The 25,907-nt window shown below is 39.9% G+C and overlaps 1 protein-coding gene across 2 annotated transcripts in view; it reads left to right on the forward strand.

The window, feature by feature from the left end:
• Nucleotides 1-25,907, forward strand: part of NPR3 (natriuretic peptide receptor 3) — a 72,086-nt gene that overhangs the window by 16,971 nt on the left and 29,208 nt on the right. For both annotated transcript variants that reach the window (XM_041748619.1, XM_041748620.1), the window contains exon 3: nt 5,475-5,641. In XM_041748619.1, the coding sequence (XP_041604553.1) occupies nt 5,475-5,641 (167 nt within the window). The remainder of the gene's footprint in view (nt 1-5,474; nt 5,642-25,907) is intronic.

Raw genomic sequence — 25,907 nt, forward strand, 5'->3', positions numbered from 1 at the left:
ACATCCTTTTCTACCTGTGCTTCCTCACACCAAACTCTACACCAGTTCTAGAAAAAGGCTGTATTTTAATTAATACTTACTTGCTATTAGATCTTAAAAGAACCCCATATTGATAGTGTCCATATTTACTAATTACTGGATTGTTTGTTCTTGATGAGAACTCAAAAAAATTCTCAGATCTGCTCAAATTATGGTTATAGGAATTCAGAATATATTATGGAGGATTTCAAATGATGGAAAATAAGACTGACAGGATAGGTTTAAAAAAATCTAGAGAAGTGGTGTCTGGGTGCCTCCCTCAGTTGGTTAAACATCTGATGCTTGATTTCAGCTCAGGTCATGATCTCAGGGTTCAGGGATTAAGTCTTCTGTCAGGCTCTCTGCTCAGCATGGGGTCTGCTTGAGATTCTCTCTCTGCCCCTTCCCCCTGCTCACACACATGCTCTCTCTTGTAAATCAATAAATCAATATATCTTTTTAAAAAATCTAGAGAGAAGATGATATTATATTGCCCTGTAGAGTTCTAAATAGCACCTATCAGCATTCTTATTCACTGGCATTATCGTCTTTGGATGTAAGTTAGGTGGCAAGTTATTTGGGTGATCCTGTCCAGGGCTGTTAAGATTATTGTAGAGCTTTCTTGACTTCCTAATAACTCAGAGGGCACTAATTAAGGTGAACATGGAAGTATAGTAGAGTTAGGGGATGCACATCAATTATTTGACTTGCTAAAAGTGGAAAGAGAAAAATTGAGGAGAGATTAGATTATGTTTTACTATAAAAGTAATACATATGCACATTAAAGTCAGTTTGGGATGATGTGAAAAGAAAAAGAATTCTCACACAATCTTTGAACTGTAACAGTTTTTTTAAAAATTAAAAAAAATTTTTTTTTTTACCCATGCAAGCACAGGAGGGTTTATTTACATGTAACAGTTGTTAAACCACATTTAGACACTTCCTCTTTTGATCTTACTTTCTGTGTTACTTTTGTTTTTTTTAACATTTTGTCATCCCATCGTATGTTCATTTTTAAAGCTTGGGACACCTCAAAGTCTCGTGAGATGAATATGGAGCAGGGATGGCATGGCAGCAGTGTTTGGAGTCTGGCTTGCATTTGAATCCTGCTTCTGTTTATTAGCTAAGGGACTTGGGGCACATCAATTTCCTTGAGCCTCAGTTTCCTCATCTATATGGTGGCAGTTATATTTACATCTTCCTCATGGAGTTTTTAAAAGGATTAAAGAATGAAATGCTACAGCCAATGCCATTCACAATGGCATCACCCACTAAGTGGTGCTGTTATTACTGTTGGGAGCAACTGGACCAGCCTAGTTCGTGGCAAGCATGTAACACCTGGACATTTGGAGAGGGTGGGGTGAGCCGAGGTCAAGAGCCATAATGCTACACAGCCAGCCCAGGTGAGCTCCAGGCATTCATTTCTTGGACATCTTCTGTGTTGTCTCGGCTAGTTATCCCGGTGTGGGTACCCCTTGCCAGCGCCAGCTCCGTGGCCACGAGATTGCTGAGTACAGGGCTTGGTGACGAGCAGGTTATCTCTTTCACAAATATTCTGTGCTCTTACTCTACACACAAGTTTGGGGCTCCATGATGTTTAATACAAAACAAAGCAAATTCACTTTCCTTGTTTCTGAAACAACTGCAAAGAGGCACCTTCCCTACTTTTCACTCAGTAGACTTCTTTTTCCTCTTCTTAATCTCATGCTCAGGACCACTGGAAGAATATGACGTTAGTGCTCGCCACTCTGCAAGTGTTATCATCAAGGTCACCGACGGCCTTCTCTGTGCCTCTAAAGCAGTGCTGTCCAATGGGCCTTTCTGTGATGCTGACTGTGTTCTGTGCTGCCCAGGGTGGTGGCTACCAGCCCCATGTGGCTACCGAGCACCCAACGTGTGGCACGTGAGACTGGGAAACCGAATTCTAAATTGTACTTAACTTTAATAAATTTAAATCTAAATAGTCACACATGTGGCTGGTGGCTACTCTCTTAGGCAGCACAGCTCTAGAGCATTCCATATTGTTTCCACCAGTTTCTTTCTGGAGACCCAGGTTTTCTTAGTGTTGGTGGGCCCAGCATTCTTTGGTTCCACATCAGCTCCTCTCTGTCTCCTCATACTCCTCCTGCCCACTAGGAACACCATCCCCAAAGTGTCTGTGCCTGGCCCTTCCCCCTTCTCTTTCTTATCCAGTGCAGTCAGGCCCTGGTCTAACTCGAGGCCATCTGGAAATGACATCCAGCTCTCTCTCTAGCACTCACTCCTCTTTCTGGCTTCACACCACTATTTCCAGCTCCAGCCTAGTGTTGTCACTTGGGCATTCTGGAGTTGGTCACCTTGGATTGACCGTGACCCTAACTGAAATCATTACCATTTCCACATCACTTCCCTCCTCCTCCATCTGGCTCTGCCCTTTCCTCTAATTACAACCCCTTTTGCTTTCCTCACTGGCGTCACCAGCGATGTGCCTCCCTTCCCGGTGTCCCTCACTCCCTCACTCTGGTAGAGTCTTGAGATTCCTTCGCACTGTCCTCTCCTTTCATTCTCAAGGGCTCTCCCTCTTCTTATGATTCTAAAAGCAGTAAATATTGAAAATTCACTAGATTCACACACCCACATATGCAAAAAAAAAAAAAAAAAGAAAGAAAGAAAGAAAGAAAGAGCAAAAGAACACTTGCTCGTGATTCTAACTACGCAGAAAAGCACGTTTGGCTTTTTGGAGTGTGACTTCCTCGCATAGCCTCCCGTAACCTCTTGCCGGGACGGCTGTGGCTGTGAACCCTCCATGTCTCCCCATGCGAATCCATTGCTATTTCCCAAGGCGTGATTCTGATCATGTCATTCTTCTGTTACACTCATAAATCTCCAGAGGCACCCAGTTGTCTACTGAATTAAATTTGTCCCTACTGATGGGGCATCATGCCAAGCCAACTCTGCTTTTCCAGTGTTCAACAGCCTGGGTGTGGGCAGCGTTACTGACACATTACAATAAGGAGCACCCACAAACTCAGGCAGTCACGGGATTGATTATGGTGGTGACTAGATAAGTATTTAATTTGGATTAGATTTATTAAGCATTACTGTTTTCCTTTTTTTTCCTAGGAGACAAAACTCCAAAGTTATTACCCTTTAGATTGCGATAGACAGATGTATTGTATCGTATTTTTTTTCTTTCAGAAAAAAAGTGTTTTCCTATTTCAGTAAGTGCGATACTTGCTGTTTCCAGTTTTGTGTGTGTTTTCTAATTCTGCCCCTGTAGGGTTAAGTATTTTCTTTCTTAGGCACCTGGAGAGTACTCTTTCCCAGAGCTAAGAAACTCTGACCCTCTTGGCCTGCAGAGCTCACTCCCGTTGTCTTGATATTTCAAATCAATGATAAAGAATCAATAAACTTTGATTGCATGCTTAAAAGAAATGGGTTCCTCCTTGGGATGAAGATGTTCTGGACATTCTTAGAATTGGGGGGGGGGTGTCTTCCTGGTGAATGGATTTGGCTCCTCAACAAAGGCCACGTTGTCTGTGTTTCGAGCACCCAGCTGGCTGTCCCCTGGCTCGGGGCAGGACCTGCAGTGAGGTCACTACAGGCACCGCTGCCTGCCCTGCATGCGGTCACCTCCTTGGTGTTTGGGAGGTTTCATACGGAGGAGGACTTTGTCAAGTTTGGTTTAGTGGCCTGAAATTTAGAATGGATCTAGTCTTTAATGAATTCTGTCCTCAGCTCTGTCTTATTTATCTTTTAACAGCTCCCTGGCACATAGAAACAATTAGTAAATGGTTGCTCTTATGAGGATTATCATTAGACAACACCACACACAAGCTTTTGCCTCTGCCCCTTCTCGAGCTGTGGACTGGGGCTCCCAGCTGCCTACTGGGTGTCGTATACATTTGCACCTTTGCCTGTGCCATGGCTCTGCCAAGCACCCCTTTACGTCTTGCTGTCCTTCTATTAAAATCCTGTTCATACATTTAGGACCCGGGATGCTGCTTCCTCCTTCCTTCCCTTGCCTTTTCCTACACCTTCTGCTTGCTTCTTTGTACTCTTTGGCGCCTCCTGCCCAGAGTGACCTAGCTGTTACCCTGTCATAACTTCAGCTATTTATATGGTGGCTCTGAATCCCTTTTTTGAGGCTGGCAGAGGCTGTTCCAGACATTCGTAATGCCTACCGTGGTGCCCATCACAGAACCTTGCGGGGCATACGTAGTTCACTGATATTTGTCTGATTTAAGCACTGATAGGAGTTCTTCACCAAGCTCTGTCTGGAAGAGGAGAGGGATGCCCTGGAGCCCAAGCATCCTCACTATTCAGCCGCTGGGCTCCAGGTGTCCGGCCGTGGACTAGGGCTCGGTGCGCACAAATGACTCTGATGTTGGACTCCAGCAGGTTGAATTCTTAGAGGTGATTCCAGAGATCTGTAGGGATCATAATGATAATTGATAGAAACAACAGTTCATTGCCAAACATTTCGTTTTGGGGTCCTGCAGGCCACGTGTGCCCTCAAAAATGAAATCATAAAGAGAAGAGTAATATATCTTATGCACATCATTTGCCTTTGCTTTTGTGAACGGGAGCACTGTGAGGCAAGGGCACTCAGTTTCTCAATGCCTCTATTTCCCCAACTGTAAAAGGGGATAATGTACCGGAACCACAGAGTCTTGTGAAGAGTTTTAAAAAAATATACATAAAAATATTTTATTTAAATTCAATTTGCCAACATAGACTCTTGTGAAGATTAAATGAGTTTATACATATACAGTGTTCAATAAATAGAGCTTTGTTATTATAATAGCGCTCAATGAATGTTAGCAATTTTTATTTTATCACCATCGATGCACTGATGGATATGGCCCAATAAATAATTTTTATATGACGTTGCCAGCACTGGAGAGAGATAAGTCCTCATGTTCACCTAAGTTACTTTCATTCTGAAGAGATTCCAGAAATATTTCAAAAAATATCAATAATCTCAAACTTTTTTCTATGACTAGCGCCAACTTTATCATACTTGTGCATATCCGTTGTCATACGTGGCATTCCTGTCATTCCACATCCACATAACATCAGGTTTATTGTACCAGCGTAACAACTCAGTTGACCTCCACAGTTGATAGTAGGTATTTTTAAAAAAAAATGTGAATGGAAAGGAGTAAAAACTTTCTTCTTATTTCTGCAGTGCTGCAGTTCTCAGAGGCTGAAAATGACAGTTACGTGGTTATTATAAAGCAGTTACCTCTAGCGTGCTTTTCTTTCTCTCTCACATTTCAAAAGAACACGTGTTCACAAGGCCTTCTCCTTTGAGGATCTTGGCATTGTCAGGTTATATCCAAGTGCAAAACAATGACAATACCGCTTGCCCCAGCTGCCAAAGTAACATGCAGTGACACACTGCAGTCGAAGAGGGAGAATGGTCCCTTTATGGTGACTGCCTTGGAATTATAAATATTTTTATTTCTCTGTAGGAGATGGCTCGTGGAAGAGAGGAGACAAACATGACTTTGAAGCTAAGCAAGCATACTCGTCCCTCCAAACAATCACTCTACTGAGGACAGTGAAGCCTGAGTTTGAGAAGTTTTCCATGGAGGTGAAAAGTTCTGTTGAGAAACAAGGACTCAATGAGGAGGATTATGTAAGTGCTTGATTATGGGCCTGGACCTTCAGCATCCCGAAAACAGTCTTCTAATTAAATCAGAGGTGACAGTGTCCCACTCTGAACCATTCAAGACTTCCTAGGTTCGTGTCTGAATGTCACTGAGCTTTCTGTGTGTTTTTTTTTCTGGCCTGTACCCACACCCCCAGTCACCCCCACCCCACTTTTTCAACTGCTGCAGTAGGGAAAATTGCTCTTTGTGGGTACTTGTGGTAATGCTGAGCAGATGTCCGTAGACTTCCATCGCCTATTTGGCTGTGAGCGTGTTGGGGGACAAGATGGATGATGGAGTGCCAAAGTTTTGCATGCTTAATTTTTCCAAAGCTTGATGGCAGAGATCATTTGAGTTTTAGAAGTCCCTTCTGGCAATCTTTTTGGCGGGTCTGCTTTTCTCTCTTATGGCAGTGTAATGTCTCTCAGGTATTCCAGATCATCCCACTCCATGAGTGCTGTTGTTACTGATGCATTCTTTGGACACACTATGGACCAAGCAAAGGAACTCATCTAAGAGGTGGCCCCAAAGACAGCTGACCATACCAGGGTTGGCACCATTGTTTTGAGGCCTCTGGCACACTTTGCTATGTGGCTCCTCAAAACTCTGCATTACTCCTATAGATTTTTTCTCAGAGAAGGATGAGCAGTGGACTCCTCAGACTGGTTGGGTTGGTGTGCTGATTTTCAAAACTGTTAACTCCTCAGTGTCTAAAGCAGAAAAGGAACACCTTCTCAGCAATAGGTAGATCACTTTGGATAGTTCTTGCCTAAAGTGGATAATGGCCATTTTCGTATGACCAGTTTCACTTGGGCACTTCCAAACAGGACCTCTCTCAATTTCTTTATTTGAAGTATTACTGGCTACAGACATTGGCCTCAGACAGACCTACATTCAGAGGCTGAATCTAACACTTAGCTGTGTGATCTAGGGCAAATTACACAATCTCCCTGGTCCAAACTACTCCTCCCTGTAGGGAGGATTACTGATAATTCTATCTGAAGCATTTAGTGTTAGCTCCATCAAAAAGTTGGAGCTCAATAAAGGATGCCTCTTTTATACTATTGTTATATTACACCTGTCTTTATAAGAATTTGCTATCAAAAGAAATATAAAGGGTCTTAAAAGCCTATTTATTCATGTCTTAAATGTTAGGTGTAATACACATATCATTTAAAATACCTTTTGACTTTCTAAATCAGTACTGCCCAGTGTGTGTGTGTGTATGTATATATGTTATATATATATTTGTTACATAGATATATGCCACAGATGTAATTTAAAATTTCTAGGGGGATCCCTGGGTGGCGCAGCGGTTTGGCGCCTGCCTTTGGCCCAGGGCGCAATCCTGGAGACCCGGGATCGAATCCCATGTCGGGCTCCCGGTGCATGGAGCCTGCTTCTCCCTCTGCCTGTGTCTCTGCCTCTCTCTCTCTCTCTCTCTCTCTCTGTGACTATCCTAAATAAATAAAAAAATAAAATAAAATTTCTAGTAGTTACATTTTTAAAAAGTTAAAATAACCAGGTGAAATTAATTAATTTGAATAACACATTTTATTTAAATATAAATTTAAATATATAATGTTCTTTCAACATTAATCAACGTAAAAACTATGGAGGAGATTATAAATTCTTTTTATTATGTAAAGTCTTTGAAATCCAGTGTGTATTTTAGCCTTACAACATATCTAATTCTGTTCAAATGCTCAGTAGCCATATGTGACTAGTGGCTACCATATTGGACAGTGGGTTCTGAATCATGAAAGAAGTAGAGCTTCGGCAATAGAGCCAAGTTTGAGGAAACCTATGATAGTATTGTCATCATCCAAGTCCTTTGCCTCAGGAATAGGAAAGAACATAAAAGCACTGAACATTTTTGTTTGGCCTCCTACCTGAGGCTGTTGAAGTTCAAGTATTAAAATAGAGGCTGTTCCACATAATGATGTTTCTTGGACAAAAGAAGTATGTTCCTCTGTACCTACTGAAAAGATCCATAATATATTCCAAGCCAAGTGCTTTAGAGATTAGGTGTAGTTGATTACAATATTGTTTCTCTCTGATGATGGGATCATTAAAAATGACTTTATAAGTAAATAAGAATTATAATTTTAGGTAGAAATTAGATCTTATAAGAATTTATGCCAATTTTAAACATGCATCTACTTTTCATATTTTATGTTTTTTTTTTTTTAAGATTTATTTATTTTTAGAGAGAGTGCCTGAGAGCAAGCAGGGGTCGGGAGGGACGGAGGAGGAGGGAGAGATTGAGACTCTAAAGCAGACTCCCTGCTCAGCACAGAGGCCTGGCAAGGGGCTGGATCTCATAATCCTGAGATCATGACCTGAGCTGAAATCAAGAGTCAGATGCTTAACTGACTGAACCACCCAGGTGCCCCAGCATAAGTTATGTGTGTTCTGGTTGGGTTCTTTTGAGCGCTAGTTGCAGATGTTCATTGGGTTAGTTTAGACAGGAGGTTGTGGTGAGTATTGTGGAAGAGGGAGATAGGGGAGTCAAAGACCCAGGAGCTGCTGTAGCTGGGAATCATAGGTGCTAGACCTTGATCTAACGCAGCAGGAGATGCTTAACACAGCTCGCAAGGCTTGGTGGTCTTCATTCTGGGACTCAGCTCTTTTGTAAAGGTCTTTTCTTCTCTTCTTTATACTAACGGGTTTTCTTATCTACTTATTTAGAACTTCAGTTCATGACACTCATCATGGGCTTTTCAGCCTCTGCTACTGATTTCAAATCCAGCAACTTTGGTGGACTCCCTTATGAGTTCTAAAGTTTACCACTCATTTTCTAAACGATCACATGACTTGTGAATAGTGGCAGTTTTGTTTCTTTTTAATTCTTTTCCTAGGTATGCTTAATTAAAAGTATACTTCATTAAATTAAGTATAACTAATTAAATTAAAACTTTTAATGGCACTGGCTAGGATCCCAGTACAGTATTAAATATAAGCAGTGATAGTGGGCAACCTTGCCTTGTTTTTAACTTTAATATGAAGAACACATAACATCTCATATCTATTTATACCATCATTTTAGCATAATGTTTAGTGTGGAATTTTGGGGAGAGTCCTTGTTAGATTATGGAAGTTCCCTTCTATTCTTTGTTGGTGAAGTTTTGTTTTGTTTGGCACAATTGCATCTTTTATTAGAATAACTGAAACAAAAATAGCACAACAAGTATTGAAGTTTATATAGTGTAATTTAGGGAAAGACTTTGGACACAGGTTTTTATCATAGGCACTGTGAATTGTAATATATCCCTGACACTATGTCATATGTGTTGTACTGCACTCATCATATTTAGCATGTTGGCAGCAGCCTTTAAAAGGTTCTGATCGTCTCAAAATGCAAAAATTTGAAACTTTAAACTTTTGTAAGTCTATACTGAAACATTGAGAGGTTGAGTGGCTCTGATTTTTTAAATGAAATTATTATTAGAATAGTAATTTTTTTTTTTTTTTTTTTTTTGTGTAACAGAGTATGAAACGTTCATTTTACAGTTTCAGGCTTGCCATTTCTTTTTTTTTTTTTAATTAATTTTTATTGGTGTTCAATTTACCAACATACAGAAAAACACCCAGTGCTCATCCCGTCAAGTGTCCACCTCAGTGCCCGTCACCCATTCCCCTCCAACCCCCGCCCTCCTCCCCCCTTCCACCACCCCTAGTTCGTTTCCCTGAGTTAGGTAGAATAGTAATTTTGATTTCAAATTTTGATTTCAAAATTTTTTTTTTTTAAATATTTTTTTAATTTATTTTTTTATTTATGATAGTCACAGAGAGAGAGAGAGGCAGAGACATAGGCAGAGGGAGAAGCAGGCTCCATGCACGGGGAGCCCGATGTGGGATTGGATCCCGGGTCTCCAGGATCGCGCCCTGGGCCAAAGGCAGGCGCCAAACCGCTGCGCCACCCAGGGATCCCGATTTCAAAATTTTGAATTCAAAGATTTTGATTTCAAATTTTGATGGATTAATGCAATTTTGTTTCCATAAAATTGATTTTCTTTTCCTTTATCCCACCCTTTTTTCCCCCATCTCTACCTCTTGGCCTCTCTTTTTAAAACTGAATTTTTAAAATTGAGATACTTGCAGTTTTAAGATGCAGTACAGAGAGATTGGTTGTATATATTGCCCAATTTTCCCCATCGGTAACACTTTGGAAAATTATGTATATGATCACAATACAGATATTGATACTGATACAGTGCACTGACCTGTGTGTGTGTGTGTGTGTGCATAGAGTGTGCATATTAAGTTCTATGCAATTTTATCATCTGTGTAGGTTGGGGTGTTTGAAATTCATTAAATGCCTTTTCTATATCTGCTGAAATAATCAGATGATTTTTTTCTTAATTCTGTTATAATGTGCTAAGTCGCACTACTAGATTTTTCTCTCTTCCAGTTTTGTTGAGATAAAATTGACATATATCATATAAATTAATATTTTATATATGTATATATGGCACAATGCTTACCACAGTAAGTTTAGTTAACCTCCATCACCTTGCATAGTTACAAAAAATTTTTTTCTTGTGATGAGAAGTTTTATAATCTACTATCTTGGCACCTTTCAAATATACAATATCGTATTAACTATAGTTATCATACTGTACATTAGATTTTCAGAACTTATTTATCATATAACTGGAAGTTTGTATTTTTTAAACATCATTTTCATTACTAGATTTTTCTAATGTTAACAATGTCTGCACTCCAGGCATAACTCTGGTCTCTGTAAACTTCAAGACTTTGAGCTTCTCTATTTCCCAGGTCTTATTGTGGGGAGTAAGATTATGGTTGAACCTATGCATGTTTGCCTAGGTACAGCTTCTTCAGCTGCATCATCTCAGAGGCTATTTATTGGCAACCTGTACATTAGCATCTCTGGGTCAAATATCTACTCCTGTTTTCCTGATCTGTGGTGGGTAGTTTGGTGGGTGCATGTGTGTGGTGTGATAGAAAATCAGACTACTTAGGGCAGGGCTATCATTAGGGCTGTATCTGTTGCATGTACTGTAATGGTCTAGTTCTTAGTACATGTGTCTTTAGGATGATGTTTTCACCATTCTTACAGGTAACATAAAAATATAAAATATATATATTAAAATATTTATTTATTTTGGAGAGAGAGAGAGAACACGTGCAGGTGGAGGGAGGGGCAGAGGGAGAAGAAGAGGGAGAGAATATCAAGCATATTCCCCGCTGAGCACAGAGCCCCATGAAATGGGGCTCAATCTCAGCACCCTGAGATCATGACCTAGGCCAAAATCAAGTCAGCCACTTAACTGACAAATATTTTTAAAGTACATTTGTTTTTTTACTAGTGAACCTAATGGAGACCTATTCCATTCTGATACATCATGTTTTAGTAGAGCCCAGGGGCCATTACTGGAGACAGTGCAGCTTGATCGTTAAAATATGTGGCCTTGGGGTTTCATAGACCTGCCTCTGCCTCTTACTGTTCTTATCTTGGGCACATTTCTGAAACTCTGTGCCTTAGTTTACTGACTATATATAAAATGAGGATAATAATTTTTAACTGACAAGGCTGTTGAGAGAACTAAAGAATTGTATATAAATAATATTTAACACAATGCCAGGTGCTTAGTAAATATTTAATGGACAATAGCTATTATTTCTCTTACTTTCGTTTCTTATACTCCATACCAGTGTATATGATGCTTCTGCACGTCTGTGGTCCCTACTACTCCTATTTACCCTTTAGATCTCGACTCAGACACCACCTTCTCAGGACATGTCTTCCCTGACACTCCACACTATGTTAAGGCACTCTGATCCTTTCCATCATAGCCTCTAGCTATGTGTGGGCTTTTCTAATTAAATCTGGCCTCTTCTTCCAGACTGTAACCCTTGTGAGAGGAGGAACTATTTCTGTTCATTCTTGCCTCCCTTTGTTCTGTGCTTGGTACAAAGGAAGCAGCCAATAAATGTAAACTTTTATTTTCATGCTTATGATTTTAGTTATCATTAAACCAGAGAACATCAAATCCGACCTACTCTCATCACAGTGATGGAAAGGTAGAAACTGAGGCCCAGGCAGGTGAGGTGGCCTTTCCAGACGTAACTAGTACGCTTCACTCAATGTAACAATGTTGGGTGGTGATGGAATCCTGTACCAGACCTTGTCAGTCCACAAAGTGAGGAGTCAGTTTCACTTACGCTGTGGGAGATGGTATTGGGGGATAGTAATGGGTTTTCATAATGGGGATTCTGAAGATTCTCTGAGAATCATCAGAAACCTAAAGTTAGAAGTAAGACTCCACTGGAGAGGCCCTCAAGTATCAGAGGGGCTCCCACCGTGGCTCAGACAAGTATTTGGAAAGTGCCTGCTTGGCCTTTTCTGGTGGAGCCACATGGGCAGTGGATCTCACTCAAGGGTATCTTAATGGGTGTTTGGCCTTTGCCGTGTGAGTGGTTCCAATTCTAGAGCCCTGGCATTTGGTTTTAGAATGCACTGTGTGGTAGCCAAGCCAAGATTAGTTGCATCCCCTGACTCCTGCTTCAATGACTTTCTTTTTCCACTACATCAGTCTGACCCTTTTATTAACAACGTGCCCAACATGGAGGTGAACCCATGACCTGAAGATTAAGTGTCTCGGGTCCTACAAGTGAGCCTGGCAGGCAACACAGGCTGAAGTACTTCCTTCCTTTTCCTGCACCCTGCCTGCCCAAATACGCTCTTTTAAGATATCAATTTCTCTTTACTCTTTTACACGCTTGACAAAATCTGGCTAGTTGTCTGTCTCTTCATCTGTAGCAACCTGTTTTCCTTGTTTTCTTCTGCAGTGTAAATCATTATTTTCTAGATCATGAGATGCTGTTTACTGAGTTCTCCGGATAGCATGGTTGTGAGCTTGATCTGTGACCCTGCAGTGGTCCTACCTGGGATGAGGTCCTCTTTACCTAAAAATACTGAAGCAGGTATATCCATGGCCATGAGCTCTGGAAGCCCACCAGAGCTGCATCTCTATGCTAGCATGGATATAAAACATTATGCACCACAACGTAAAGCATTCTGGTACACTGACAGTACTCACAGAGGTGTGGACAGTTTATCTTGTAGCAGACCCTGTGTGGTGTATATATGAAAATATCCATGGTCTTAGTATTTTTAGGTGATGATCTAGGGAATAGGGTGCAGGGTGTAGGAAAAGGAAGGAAGTACTAGGGAGTAGGTGTATGTTTCTGGAGAGAGGGGCCAGGACCCTTCACCTGATTCTTAATGGGGTCAGTGTCACAAAAAAGTAAGAGTCATTGAACTAGACGATGGCTAGTCAGCATTCCATTTGCCCAGTTATTGTCGGAAGCCCTGTGTATTCTCATGGGTAGGGCATAACATTGTGCATGTGCAGCTGCATTGAAAAATCACTCCCCTGGAAGAAAATGAAGAAACACCTAAATGTTTGAGTATTTCCTAATTTTAACTTCTAAAACCATTAGTTTATTGCTGAGATGAAAGAGATACTAGGTCATTCCTTCCTTCCTTCATTTTGGACTAGAGAGTCAGTCTAGTCTTTCTAGTTCCTAGTGTTTTCACATTATGACTTTAAGAGGTAGACTTAAATTTGTCCTTGCTACTATTTCTCAATTTAGACTGAGCCAGGGCTGGAGACATCTTTTCCCCTCTGGCAGCCTGTCTGACTTTTCAGTCGTGTAAATCCCACTCTTGGCCTTGCCCCATTCTCCCTATTGTGTTTGGCACTTCTGTGGCCCATTCACTGGCTGGCCTCATGAACAGTTGGCTCTGCCTTTGGGTGAAGCTCACCTTCTTCCCCTGATGTTGTTGTTGTTGAAACCAAAGTAATACAGGGCTTTCTAGATTGAATACAACAAATGAAAAAAGAACCTGACTGAATTAAAAATAAATTTATGGTACTGTAAGAGTTATGGACAAACAGCAGTGTCCTGTTCTTCTCTACTCCTGACTCCCATCCCTTAGAGGCAATAATCCTTAATGTTTTTATTGGCTTCTTCTGCTGTTTCCCTCTATATTTTTAAAATAGCTTATTTATACTGCTGTTTTTGATATGAAAAATTTGATATCTCATTATTTTCTAAAATGGAAAGAAATTTACACACTTTTTCTACAAATACTAATTTTCCTTCCATCCTTCCTCTTCCAGTATTTTATAACATAGTTTTTAGTTAAAGGTACATTCTTAAAAAAAAATTGAAGGAAAGCTACCACCCATATTCAAAGTTATTATTATGACTGTATAATATTGAACCAGGTAGCAGAACCATGTGGTGTTTTAGGATTGATTACATTTCCTTTCCTGTATAGCCCTTTTCCTCTGAAGTTAATAATTTTCTTGTTTTTCTATTTGCTTCCATGTAGTTCTCACTATTTCATTCTCATTCCCTATAAGGATGGTATTGATTTTTCTTTTTCAGTTCCTTGTTTTTCTGCTCCAGTTTAGAGTAATTGCTTCCTTTACTATCAAACTGGAAATGTCCTTCAGTTTTTTCCTGTATTTGTTCTCCTTTTTCTTGGATGTCAAATCTTCTTAGTTGAATTTTATTCTAGTTTTGAGGGAGAAGGTGGTATGAGTGGAAATCTTTTGAGACTTTGAATATCAGAAAACATTTTGTTTTATTGTTTTATATAATCAATTATTTAGCTGGGTATAAAATTTTCGTTTGAAGATTAATTTTCCCTCAAATTTTGATATCATTGCTCTATTGTTTTGGAGCTTTTGGTGTTACCATTCTGATTATTTATCCTTTTCATGTCACTTTTTCCCCCCTCTACCTCTAGAAGCCTTTAGTTGTTGTCGATTGTTTAATCAGGGTCTGGTCAAGAAAAACTAGGTAATTCAACAGAAGGAGTTTAATAGGAGAAGCTAAATTTAAGGTGTAGGAAAAGCTGAAATGCCAAGTGGAATAGTAAGGCAAACCAGAAACTGCAACAGCAAGAGCTATTACTACTTCCAGAGCTAGCAAGACCAGGAGAGAAATAGTTATACCAAAGAGGGGCCAAAGAGTTAGGGCTGGTCACAGGAGCTAGAAGCATGGAAGAAATACATCCTTTGCCAGAGATGGTTGCTACCTAAGGCGAGATGGGAGAGAGGAAGAAATATCCTGGCTTTTCCCTTCTTCCTGACTTTTCCACCAGTACTTCCTGTTGGCTGAACCAACCAGAAGTCAGCTGACAGGGCTATGCAGCCTGGAAGGATTATCCTCCTATGATATAGAGCAGAGCAAAGCAGATGTAGGGAGGGGAAATGAATTGGAGGCCACAGGCAGACAATTGGCTCACTGGTGCTCTGCTGTTTCACAATGATGTGTCTTGGTGTGGGTCTTATAAAATCTTTGTGCTCGTCACTTTGTTTGCTCTTTCCAGAATTTTAAAGTTGGATGTCAGCTCTTTTCAGTTGATTCTCCAATTTTTTCTGCCATTTTCAACTCTGCCTTTTTCTTTTCCTTTCTGAGAGATTGCCTCAACTTTATTTTCCAGACTTCCCATTGAATTTTTAAATTTTGCTATCGTAGTTATAATTTCCAAGAGCTCTCTCTTATTATCTGAGTACCTCTCTTTCTAAAAAATAGTACTCTTCTATTGTTTCCTGGATTTAATATCTTATCTTTCTGTATATACCCTTTCATCAGTTCTAGAGTACACTTATTTCACATTTTAACTTATCTGAAGTTGGGATCCATTTATAATTGGTAGACTGTCATCATTTAGTAAGTAGAATATTTTCTAAGGGAACATAAAACAGATGATTTTTGTAATTCTGGTATCTTTTGTTGAAACAAGTTGTTTTTTGTAAGTTTTCTTTTACTTTCTTCATTACTTATTTCAAATTCCTTTAAAAATATTACTTTTGATTTCTTTCTCTTTCATATTACAAGGTTTTCTTAAACTATTGGTAATCCTTAGCTATTTACATTTAAGGGTGATCCATGAAAGAGGCTATCTAGAAGCTCTGTGTGCATGAGAACTTGTTTATTTTTTATTTTTTAAAGATTTTATTTATTTATTCATGAGAGACACAGAGAGAGAGAGAGAGAGGCAGAGGGAGAAGCAGGCTCCATGCAGGGAGCCCGATGTGGGACTCGATCCAGGGTCTCCAGGATCACGCCCTGGGCCAAAGGCAGACGCTCACCCGCTGAGCCACCCAGGCGTCCCGAGAACTTGTTTAGAGGTAGATATTATTGTAAGGTGATAAGATATTGAGCTAGCTTTTTCAAAGGGTTATCCCAAATATGATTAGCTGGAGGTTGTTTCTCTTAGGCTCATCGGGTTAACTAAAGAATTCTCCTCCAAATCCCTTCCTGAGAGTCATAAGGCTTCTGTACATTCTGGGAGACCATGGTGGGGAAGCCTCACCTCTAGGATTGTAGAATTTTCACTTGAACCCCACTTTCAGTTTTATGGTCACTGGGACTCCAGCCTGATATCTTCCTGTTCAGATATTTTTTTGTGTGTCAACACTTTCAGCCGATAAACCTGTTTTCTGCCTGGATAGAAAGGGATAATTTCTTCTCTGGGTAAGGTTTGGCGGTGGCTGGGGGAGGGATGGGTTCATCTGACTTGAGGTGATCTGTACAGACTTTCAACTAATCCTGCCATTTTCAGCTGTATGGCATCCCTGCCTCCAGAGATAACTAGTGTCTCCAGTTCTAGAATCTCTTTACAAGAATTCTTTGTTTTCTAGTGGAGCTCCCTGTTCCTGTGCACACTCCAGCTTTAGTTTTTTGGGTCTGTTGTGTTAGTCACCCCTTTCCAGCTTTCAGAATTTTGTTGATGTTTCTCATCTACTCTTTCCTTCCTGCACTCTTTCCACTTAGAAGTTTGCACCTTAAAAAATTCTTGTAATGGTTTTTTTTTTTTTTTTTGGTAGGGATTTTGGAGGGACTTTGTGTTTTTCCAGAAGTCTCCTTGGATTGTTGAATCTCAGGACTACGCAAATGTTCAAAGATGGCGATGCCATCCTGTTTTGTGTGTTTGTTTGTTTGTTTGTTTTTGGTAGTGACAGGTGTGGGTGAGTAATCTTGCTATATTTAAAGCAAGGAAGAGAGTTGTGTGTGTTTGAGAGAGGGATCTATCATGTTTCTTTTGGACCCCAATGCTGTAGCTCCTTTAGAAATTCCTGTTTGGTTCTAGTTTCCCTTCTAGTGTCTATTTTTTCTTGACTTAATAGCTTAGTGCTCATTTCCTCACCCTCACAGACATGTGTGCCTTCTATGATTCTTTAAAAACAACTATAGACAAACAACACACATCAACAGTAATACTAAGGAAAGGGTTGTTCTTTTACAGGTTTATTATACTGGTGTATGAATTTTTTTTTTTTTACTTTATGTCTAGGGCTAAACTCCTCTAATATAACTTATATACCAGCCTCACTTGAAAATGATTCTTTTGTATGTATACAGGAACATCATCTAGGGATCCTTTGGCCAAAGTAGACGTTTAGGTTTTAAAGTAGATGTTTTAAAAGCCAAGTGGACTTTTAAGGTTAAAAGATGGGATATTTAAATGACAATAACGGGGGCTGTTTGCGTCCTGGTAGGTTATTTGTAATTTATTACAATGCAGTGGCAAGGATTTAAAACCCTTTCTAGAATCTGTTAGGACTCTCTTATTGTAAAACAAAATACTTTGGAAAACGAGTTAAAAAGCATTTAAAGACATTAAACATATTAAGATGTCCCCATTGTGGGGCTCAGTTACCTTCCAAAGCAGGGACTGTCTCCTCTGAATGTGATCCAACCCCTGGTAATCTCCAGTATTGCAGACAGCATTATTCTAGAGCCAAATGCAATCCAGCTGGGAAAGAGCTGTAGGAGAGAAGGCAGATTTCCTGACCAGACTAGGGCAGTGGCCTTGGGCAGAGATAGCCGTTGGCCAGGTCCCTTTACCTCTTGGGGCTTCCTCTATTGTAAAACCAGAGATTCGGGCTACCGTGTCAAGGAGCTTTCCTATCCCCGGGTTTCTGTTATTATGTATTGAAAGTGTTTTTCTGACTTTAGTCTTAATTTAGAGGCTGCCTTTCATTGTCTGTATCTGGGTTGGAAGGTACATATCCCTTATTGAAAAATCACAGTGTAACAATCATCACACACACACCCCTTCCAAACAATCCCCTTTTAGGAGACTTTTATTACAATACACTATGCTGCTGCTTGCGACAATACCTCAGAAAAGTCTCTTGGAAATTTTTATTACTGTAGTTTTTAAAAACAAGAGACCAACTTTTCTTCAGGTTTGAAGTGGTTGCCATTCTATGGCACGTGTTTGTGTTCACAGAACCCCTCTCTGCATACGTAAGTAACTGCAGTGTTTTGTGTTCAATTTGCATTAGCAAAGATACAGCTGCAAGTGTACTTTTGCAAAATTAGAGCCTAGTTTTTAAGAATGGACCAGAACTGTTTTTTAGTATTTCTCCAGTTAACCTCAGAAATGGCTTTTTGTTATTAAGAAAGGGTGTTCTAGTTATAAAGGATGTATAGAGTCCATTTTTTATGAAATAATGCTGCATCCTTAGTGCTTTAGCTTTCAAATTCAGTTTCGAGCTTCTTAATGCCACCTCTGTTCTTGACTTGGGGTAGAATTTGGTAAATGCTGTTTTCATTTCTAACCAGGTATTCTGAGCAGGGGGTGATTTTATAACCTTGAATATTTGCTCGTTTGAGGTTAGCGGGCCACCCATAGCTTGTTTTTTCTCCTTATTTAAAAGTTGAAAATTTAACTAATTAAACAAATATTCCGGCAGTGTTTGATGCACAGCAGTATTGTTAGGGAGGTGGGATGTGTATCTGGGCACTGACTCTCTCCCACGTTTCCCTCTGACACTCAAAAGTGAAATGGGAGCCTGGGGAGCAGCCGATTTATCTAGCCAAGGTATTTGAACAGAGACAGGTTTAATAAATCATTGTTTAGATAGGCCACACATTACATTTTGGAAAGTCCAAAATGTTGAAAAACAACACTCTCATTTCCTTCAATGAGGGGATGGCCTAGCAGTAAAGCTGTCTAAACCAGCTTGTATTTTGACACTGGTTTTGCACAGGAACAGAGTGGGAGGTGACATCAGTTGAAAAGTTATCAGGTCATCAATAAAATCTTGGCCAGGCACTTCACTCCCTCTTGTCTTAACATAGTTTCATTTAATGGACTCTATACTTTTACCGAGATTTTTAAAAGTTCGCCCTTCAGTAAAAGAAAAAAATGCAGCTGATGGATGCAAGCCGTGTTTGCCCCACTTCTGGTGGGATTGTGCACAGGCGAGCTTTTGTGTCTGCCAAGGATGCATCAGAATAGAGGAGACCCTCCCCCCTTTGCCCGGCCATCTCCCCTTTTTGTCCTCACCCCCTTTCTTTAAAGCCAGCCAGGGAATAATTTGTCCAAATGAAAGGGCCCTTTCAGGCACTGGAGAGCTTTGCTAATTGTATTTGAAAGAGTAAAAGCGAACCACAAGTTGGCTTTTAACAACAGAAAAATAATGAGTTCACATGCCAACATATTAATAAGATTAGTTTTATTAGGAAAACGTAATCAGGCAGACAGTGGCACTGCAAAAGGAAGGGCTTATTAAAAGCCATTCTTTTTGCTAGCTAAAGAAATACCAGTTGGCTTTCAAAACACATTTAAATAAAGATGCCCTGAAATCTAAAAAATAGTTTCCTTTTCTTGAAATAGGAAAATTGTTCTGAAATTTTTTATTCCTATGGTTTTTAAATAGCTTTAGTTGTGCTAAATTAGAATATTTTAAAAACTTGGGAATCTCCTATTTCAAGTGCTTTCTGTTTGCTTGTAAGTAATTATCCATATGCTTGTGATTTTTCACATTTTGGCAGGTGTGGATTTATTAATTGCAAAAATAGTATTGAACAGGTGCGATCTGAAAATGTTTAAGGAAGACCACAGTACCTATGAAAAAGGATTTTTTCCAAACAGTAGGTTTCATTTTGACCTTTTGAAAGACAATCTTTGTTTTTTAATTTCCATTATGTACAGTGATGTAATTTCAGTTAGAAAGATATTTTGCAATAGCCGCGACAATATACTCAAATACGCATGACTAAAATAGCAATGCAGTGGGGAAATATGTTTCACAATTGGAAGCCTAAGCTGTTTTACTTTTTTTTTTTTATTTGTATTGTCACTGCATAGAGTAGAGGATATTTTAGCACATTTGGCCAAATTCTTCACAACGAAAATACAATTTAAGTTCTTTTCAGAATAGTCAGATCACTTAAAATGTGGACTGTGGCTACATTACCAGTTCAGCTTGCAAAAAGAACATGCATCAGCTCTAACAATTATATCCGTTAGTGCAAGTGAAGGAACAGACAACAAAATTGGAGAGGATGAAAGCTCTGGTTTTTTGTTTTTCCTCCCCTGATGCTCCTGGCTCAGAGTTTCAGCATCCCCCTTTTCCCATATGGTGAGGAATTCATTTACACAAAGATATTGGGGTTCAGTAGATTAACATTACCAGGATGTTGCACTTCTAGGAAGAACCTAGAAAAGGAAGACTTACAGTAAATGAACCTAAAGGTGGTATTTTGCTGTCAGGAGGAGGAGGTGAAAGAGTCACCTGTAAGCCAGGATTCATTCTTTCACTGAGAGCTCTGCTCAGGAAATGTTGCTTTGGTCACATCACCCCCCCCCCCCCCCCCAGCTGGAGCAGCATGGCACTTTCAGAACTTCAACTCCCTTACATGAAGCCTTGCATTTCACGGATAGAACAGCAGCAAAAGGCCTCTGCAGTTGACATAATGTGACAGAAGCCAGAAGAGAATGCCCGTGTGTTCAGCCTTCCAGCTTGGGAGAAGGGAGGAGGGCGGCGCCCAGGCCCCGGGCAGCTTCATGGGCCGCTGCACTAGCCCCGGATTCTGGTGTTTGATGCTGACAGCAGCCACAGGTTTTTGAAGTCCGAGGGCAGAGTGTGGTTCCTAAGGCCTGGCCATTGATGCTGCTTATCCGGGTGGGTGGATGTGGTGGAGGAGCCCAAGGTAGTGGTTCAATAAATATTAATTAATGGGCATTAAAACAATTGATGACCTCGGGGCATGCCACCTTGTGTGCCAGAGACTTTAATCTGCGAAATGGAGAAAACCACACTGAGTTGCTCTTGGAAGTTATGAAAAATGATTGTAAAGGGGTTTTACAAGCTTAAGCGCCTTGAGTGATAGTGTCCAAAGAAAATAGCCCGGCAGCTGAGAGCAGAACATCCCATAGCCCTGTGAGCAGTGTGCAGTAGCAGTTTTAAATGACATCCTTTCTGGGGTCCAGCCAATTGTTAAAAGAGAGGAACTAGGATAATGTATTGCTGGGGACTCAATCCTCTTCCCAGTTGTGATGAAATCTGAAAGTAACTCAAGCTGTAGGAAATTATTTTGGATTAGTATTTGTCTTCTGATTTTTTTCTCCCCCTGGAGTGAACTTGCTTCATTTATAAAGTTCTAAAAATCTTGCTCCCACAGGCTGTGATTGGAGGTAGGGAGGAAGTGAACCGAGGAATTTTTTTTTTTTGTATAATAATTTGATAATTGGTCTGAATTTGGGGATCTTTATTAATTACTTCCTTTATTCTTTCCATTTCCTGTTATCTCTAGGTGAGATAAGCACTAATTCACTGAACTCAGATAGCTGTGTTTTTATCCTAGACTAAAGATCTTGAAAATTTAATTTTTCTATTAGCAAATGGCCTCATGTCAGATTGGCGCCCCAGTTTGCCCAGTGTTGGCATACGAATGCATTTCAATTTTAGGACACTTTTCCTTTTCTATACACATCAGTGACACATATTATGTTAAACCTCCATCCAAGAATTTCTTGGGGAGAACAGATTTCAGATATAGTCTACACACTCTCTCGGTGCACATGTATTCTTGCGGAGCACTTGACCCAGAGTATCACCATGCATATAGTTGAGCCTGAAGATGATTATTGTGTGAATCTGTATGCATACCATCCAGCATTTACCATGTCCTTCCTTTGGTCAAGGCATTGTGCCAGGTCCTGTGAGGATGATTCAGCATCTGTGTGGATGGCTCTGGAAGTACAGGGAAGAAGAGATAGGTACAGATGAGCCTCCTAAATGAGGCTAAGTGAATCCAGGCTTAGAAGTCGGAATGCCATTAGACACATTTAGGGAATAGTGAGCAAAATAACCTGGCTTGACCGGACGGATTTCACAGAGGAGTAGTTTGGAAAGGTTTCTTTCTGTGGTGAAATTTGCCCTTCCCTTGGCTGCCAAGACGCCGCCATCTCCAAGTTCTCTGCCTACGCAGCAGTCCTTCCTAGTGTCCTTTCATGAATCCTCTTTCCCACTTGCTCCACAAATATTGGTGTTTCCCAGGGTTCTTCCCTTGGCCCTTTTCTCTCTAAACACAATTTCTGGGCAGCACATCCACTTGTCTGGGCAGGATGTTCATCTCTATGTGGATAGCACCTAAATTTATATCTCCAATTGCAACCTCTCTCTTGAGTGACAGGCCCCTGCTTCCAATTTCCCACCAGTACCTCTGCCTGAATAACATGGTGTCTTCCCGCCTCGTCCTTTTATTGGGAACTGCTCAATTTCGGTGCTTGGCTGGACAAAGCATAGAGGGGAGTCAAGGAGGATGGAAGTTTGAATTCAAGGAACTTGTTCTATGTGCAGAAGGAAGTGGGAAGTAGGAGACTAGTCAAAAAAAGATTGTCAAGGATTTTGAAAGTAGAGCAGCTCCAGGTGATGACAAGGTCTAGGGTCTTGCTACTCACAGTGTAATCTCTGGAGCAGTGGCATTAGGATCAACTGGGAGACTGTAGAAATGAGGCATCTTAGTGCCTCATTCCTTGGACCTACTGAGTCAGAACCTGCATTTGGATGAGGTTCCTAGGTGACCTGTATGCACATTAAAGTCTGAGAAGCATTGGTTTAGGGTGTGTGCATGAAAGTGAGTTGAAACTGAGTGGAGATGAAATTTGTCAAATAATGGCAATCAGGGGACCAAGAGGCTATAGTGTTAAATGAATGAATAATGCACAGGGACGTTGAAATGGCCCAGTATGAATGCAATAGTGTGGGTGGAGAGGAAGAATGTGAGCTGACTGCCAACCTCCTTAATGCATTCATTATGCCCTGGGAATGAGGGAGGGTCCTTGAATCAGATGACAGTGAGATTTGAGAGAGGATTTTTGACATTTCAGTTCTTTGAGAATAGAGTCTCTAATTAGGACTTTTCCTCTTTAAGTTCCATGTCTCAGTTCTTAAAATAACATAGCAGGTTCTTAAATGATGATGGATGGGCTTTATGAGCAGTGGACCTAACAAGGCTAAGCCCTTTTTTCTGGCTTTATGTCAATTTATAATTTTTCTTTTCTTCTTCCTTTTTTTTTTTTTATAGCAGCAAGAGCTGGCTTTAATAATCTGATATCCGATATTCTCCCTTTGATCCTATTTTCCTGACGATTAAAAATGTGTTTGCTAGGATAAACTTTCACATTCTGTTTTTTCTTCCTCCTGATATGCAGATAACATCTTGGGAATCTTATGTTAGTGAAGTTATATTAGTCTTTGAAAGAAGAGGCCAATATCTGTGGTGCTCTATCTCTGGTGCCTTGCTTGATAACACTGATGACGAAGGTGCTGGTTTAGAGTCAGGTGACTTGAGTTCTGGTTATAGTTCTGTCCTGGTATCTGTGTGACTTTGAGTGAATCAGGCCACTGCTGCGCGCTTCAGTTTCTCATGTGTACAATATGTTGGTTGGACTGTATGAGCTCTAAATTCCCTTCAATTTGTGGAATTTTTAAATTCTCTGATTATTTTGGGCTGTACCCAGGAGCTTCTTCTATTGTGGCCAATAATATTTATTGAGCTCAGTGTTATTGTGCCTTGCAAAATATTCGGGCTACCACCATGATTCAAAATCATGACACATGTGCATCCAGAGTATTTTACTCTGACCATTTTGGTAACTTTCCTAGAAGTATTGAGTCTCCTCACATTAGCTGAGAATGTTAGCTCTACATGTTTTAAAAAAGAAATGCAGTATATTTTAATTGTTTAACGGAATGAAACAATTTTCTTAATGAGATAGGCTTAAAAAGATCAATCTCTTCAAAATGTATAATAAGATGCAGCATGATCCATCCTTGTGAAGACTATGGGGCATTTCTTGAAATTTGAAGACTTAACTGAATTCTCAAACTGTAGACCTGAAGGCGTACTTTCGGGATAATTACAAGGGATGACTATTTTTCCTGGTAGTTAGTAAGCATATGAAACTCATTATTTGCATAGTTTCCAACGGCTGTCCTAAAATGTGTTCCAGAATGATTTAGATAAGTTCATTATGATGGATTCCAAATGGCATTGAGAGCATGTTGATCATTTGGTGTGTTGCTCTATTCTTTTAGGTTGATATCTAAGATCTACGAATATCTTTTTAAAAAGTATTGATTTAAAAATTTTTGATTGATGATAGAAAACAGAACTAGATAAAGCATTTATGTTGACCTGATTGTTATGTATTTTCATATGTTCTAATAGCACCAACTCTGAAAATTTCTACTACTTTTCAGGCTTGAGTTGTTCATCTAGGGAATTGATTAATAAAGAACACTTTTTATTGTGGGAAATTTCAAATATATACAAAAAGTAAAAGTGTGGTATAGTCAAGCTCCATGTCCCTGTCACTGAGCTTCAACAATTACCAACTCAGTCTAATTTCATCTCTAAACTTGCCTGCCTTCACTCCCAACACCTGATAATTTTGAAGCAAATCAAAGGCATCCTCATGTCATCTGTAAATATTTTAGTTTGTATCTAAAAGATAACACTCTTTATTATTTTCACAAGTATACAATACAGTGTTGTTAAGTATAATTACCATGCTATATATTAGATCCCTAGAACTTACTCATCTTACAACTGAAAGTCTGTACGCTTTGACTAGCATCTCCCCATTTCTCCCATCCCCAGCCCCTGGCAATCAGGCAATCATCATTTCACTTTCTATGAATGTGACTTTCTTAGATTCCACTTACAGGTGAGATCCTTGAGTATTTGTCTTTTTTCTGTCTGGCTTATTTTGCTTAGCATAATGCCCTCCTGATTCATCTTGTCATATTGTCACAGATGTTAGGATTTCCTCCTCCTCCTCCTCCTCCTCCTCCTCCTCCTCCTCCTCCTCCTCCTCCTCCTCCTCCTCCTCCTCCTTCTTCTTCTTCTTCTTCTTCTTCTTCTTTCTTCTTCTTTCTTCTTCTTCTTTTTTGATTTCCTTCTTTTTTATGGTTGAATAATATTCTATTGAATATCTACCAGTTACTTTATCTATTAATCCTTTGATGGATACTTAAGTATTTTTTGTGTCTTGGCTATTGTGAATCATGTTGCAGTGAACATGGGGTTGCAGATGTCTCTTCAAGATATTGATTTCATTTCCTTCAGATACATACCCAGAAGTAGTGGTAGTTCTATTTTTAATTTTTTGCGGAATCTCCATACTGTTTTCCATAATGACTGTATCAATTTACATTCCTACCTATGGTGCACAAGTGTTCCTTTTTTTCCATATTCTCACCAACACTTGTTATCTCTTGATTTTTGTTTTGTTTTTAAATTTTTTTTAAGATTTATTTATTTATCTAAGAGAGAGAGATGGAGAGAGAGAGAGAAAATGAGTGCTGGGAGAGAGGCAGAGTGAGAGAGAATCCACAAGCAGATTCCCTACTGAGCATGGAGCCTGATGCCAGGCTTGATCCCAGGACCCTGAGATCACAACCTGAGCCAAAATCTACAGTTGGACCCTTAACCAGCTGAGCCAGTCACCCCTGTTTCCTTTTCTTAAATAATAACCATCCTAAGAAGTCTGAAGTGATATATCATTGTGGTTTGATTTACATTCCCCTGATGATTACTGATGTTGAGCACCTTTTTGTGTTGACTCTCTGTATGAACCTTTTGGGGAAAATGTCTGTTTAGGTCCTTTGCTCATTTCTAAATTAGATTACTGCTATTATTTGCTGTTGAGTTGTATGAGTTCCTTATATATTTTGGATATTAACCCCTTAACAAATAAATGGTTTGCAAGTATTTTCTCCTATTCCATATGGTGCATTTTCATTTGGCTGATGTTTCTTTTGCTGTGCAGAAGCTTTTTAGTGTACATAGTCTCACTTGTTTATTTTTGCCTTTGCTGCTTATACTTTTGATGTCATACCCACAAAAAATCATTGCCAAGACCAATGTCCAGAAGCTTTTTCCCTGTGTTTTCTT

Source organism: Vulpes lagopus, chromosome 3 (genome assembly GCF_018345385.1).
Source record: "Vulpes lagopus strain Blue_001 chromosome 3, ASM1834538v1, whole genome shotgun sequence".
In the NCBI taxonomy this organism is placed as follows: domain Eukaryota; kingdom Metazoa; phylum Chordata; class Mammalia; order Carnivora; family Canidae; genus Vulpes; species Vulpes lagopus.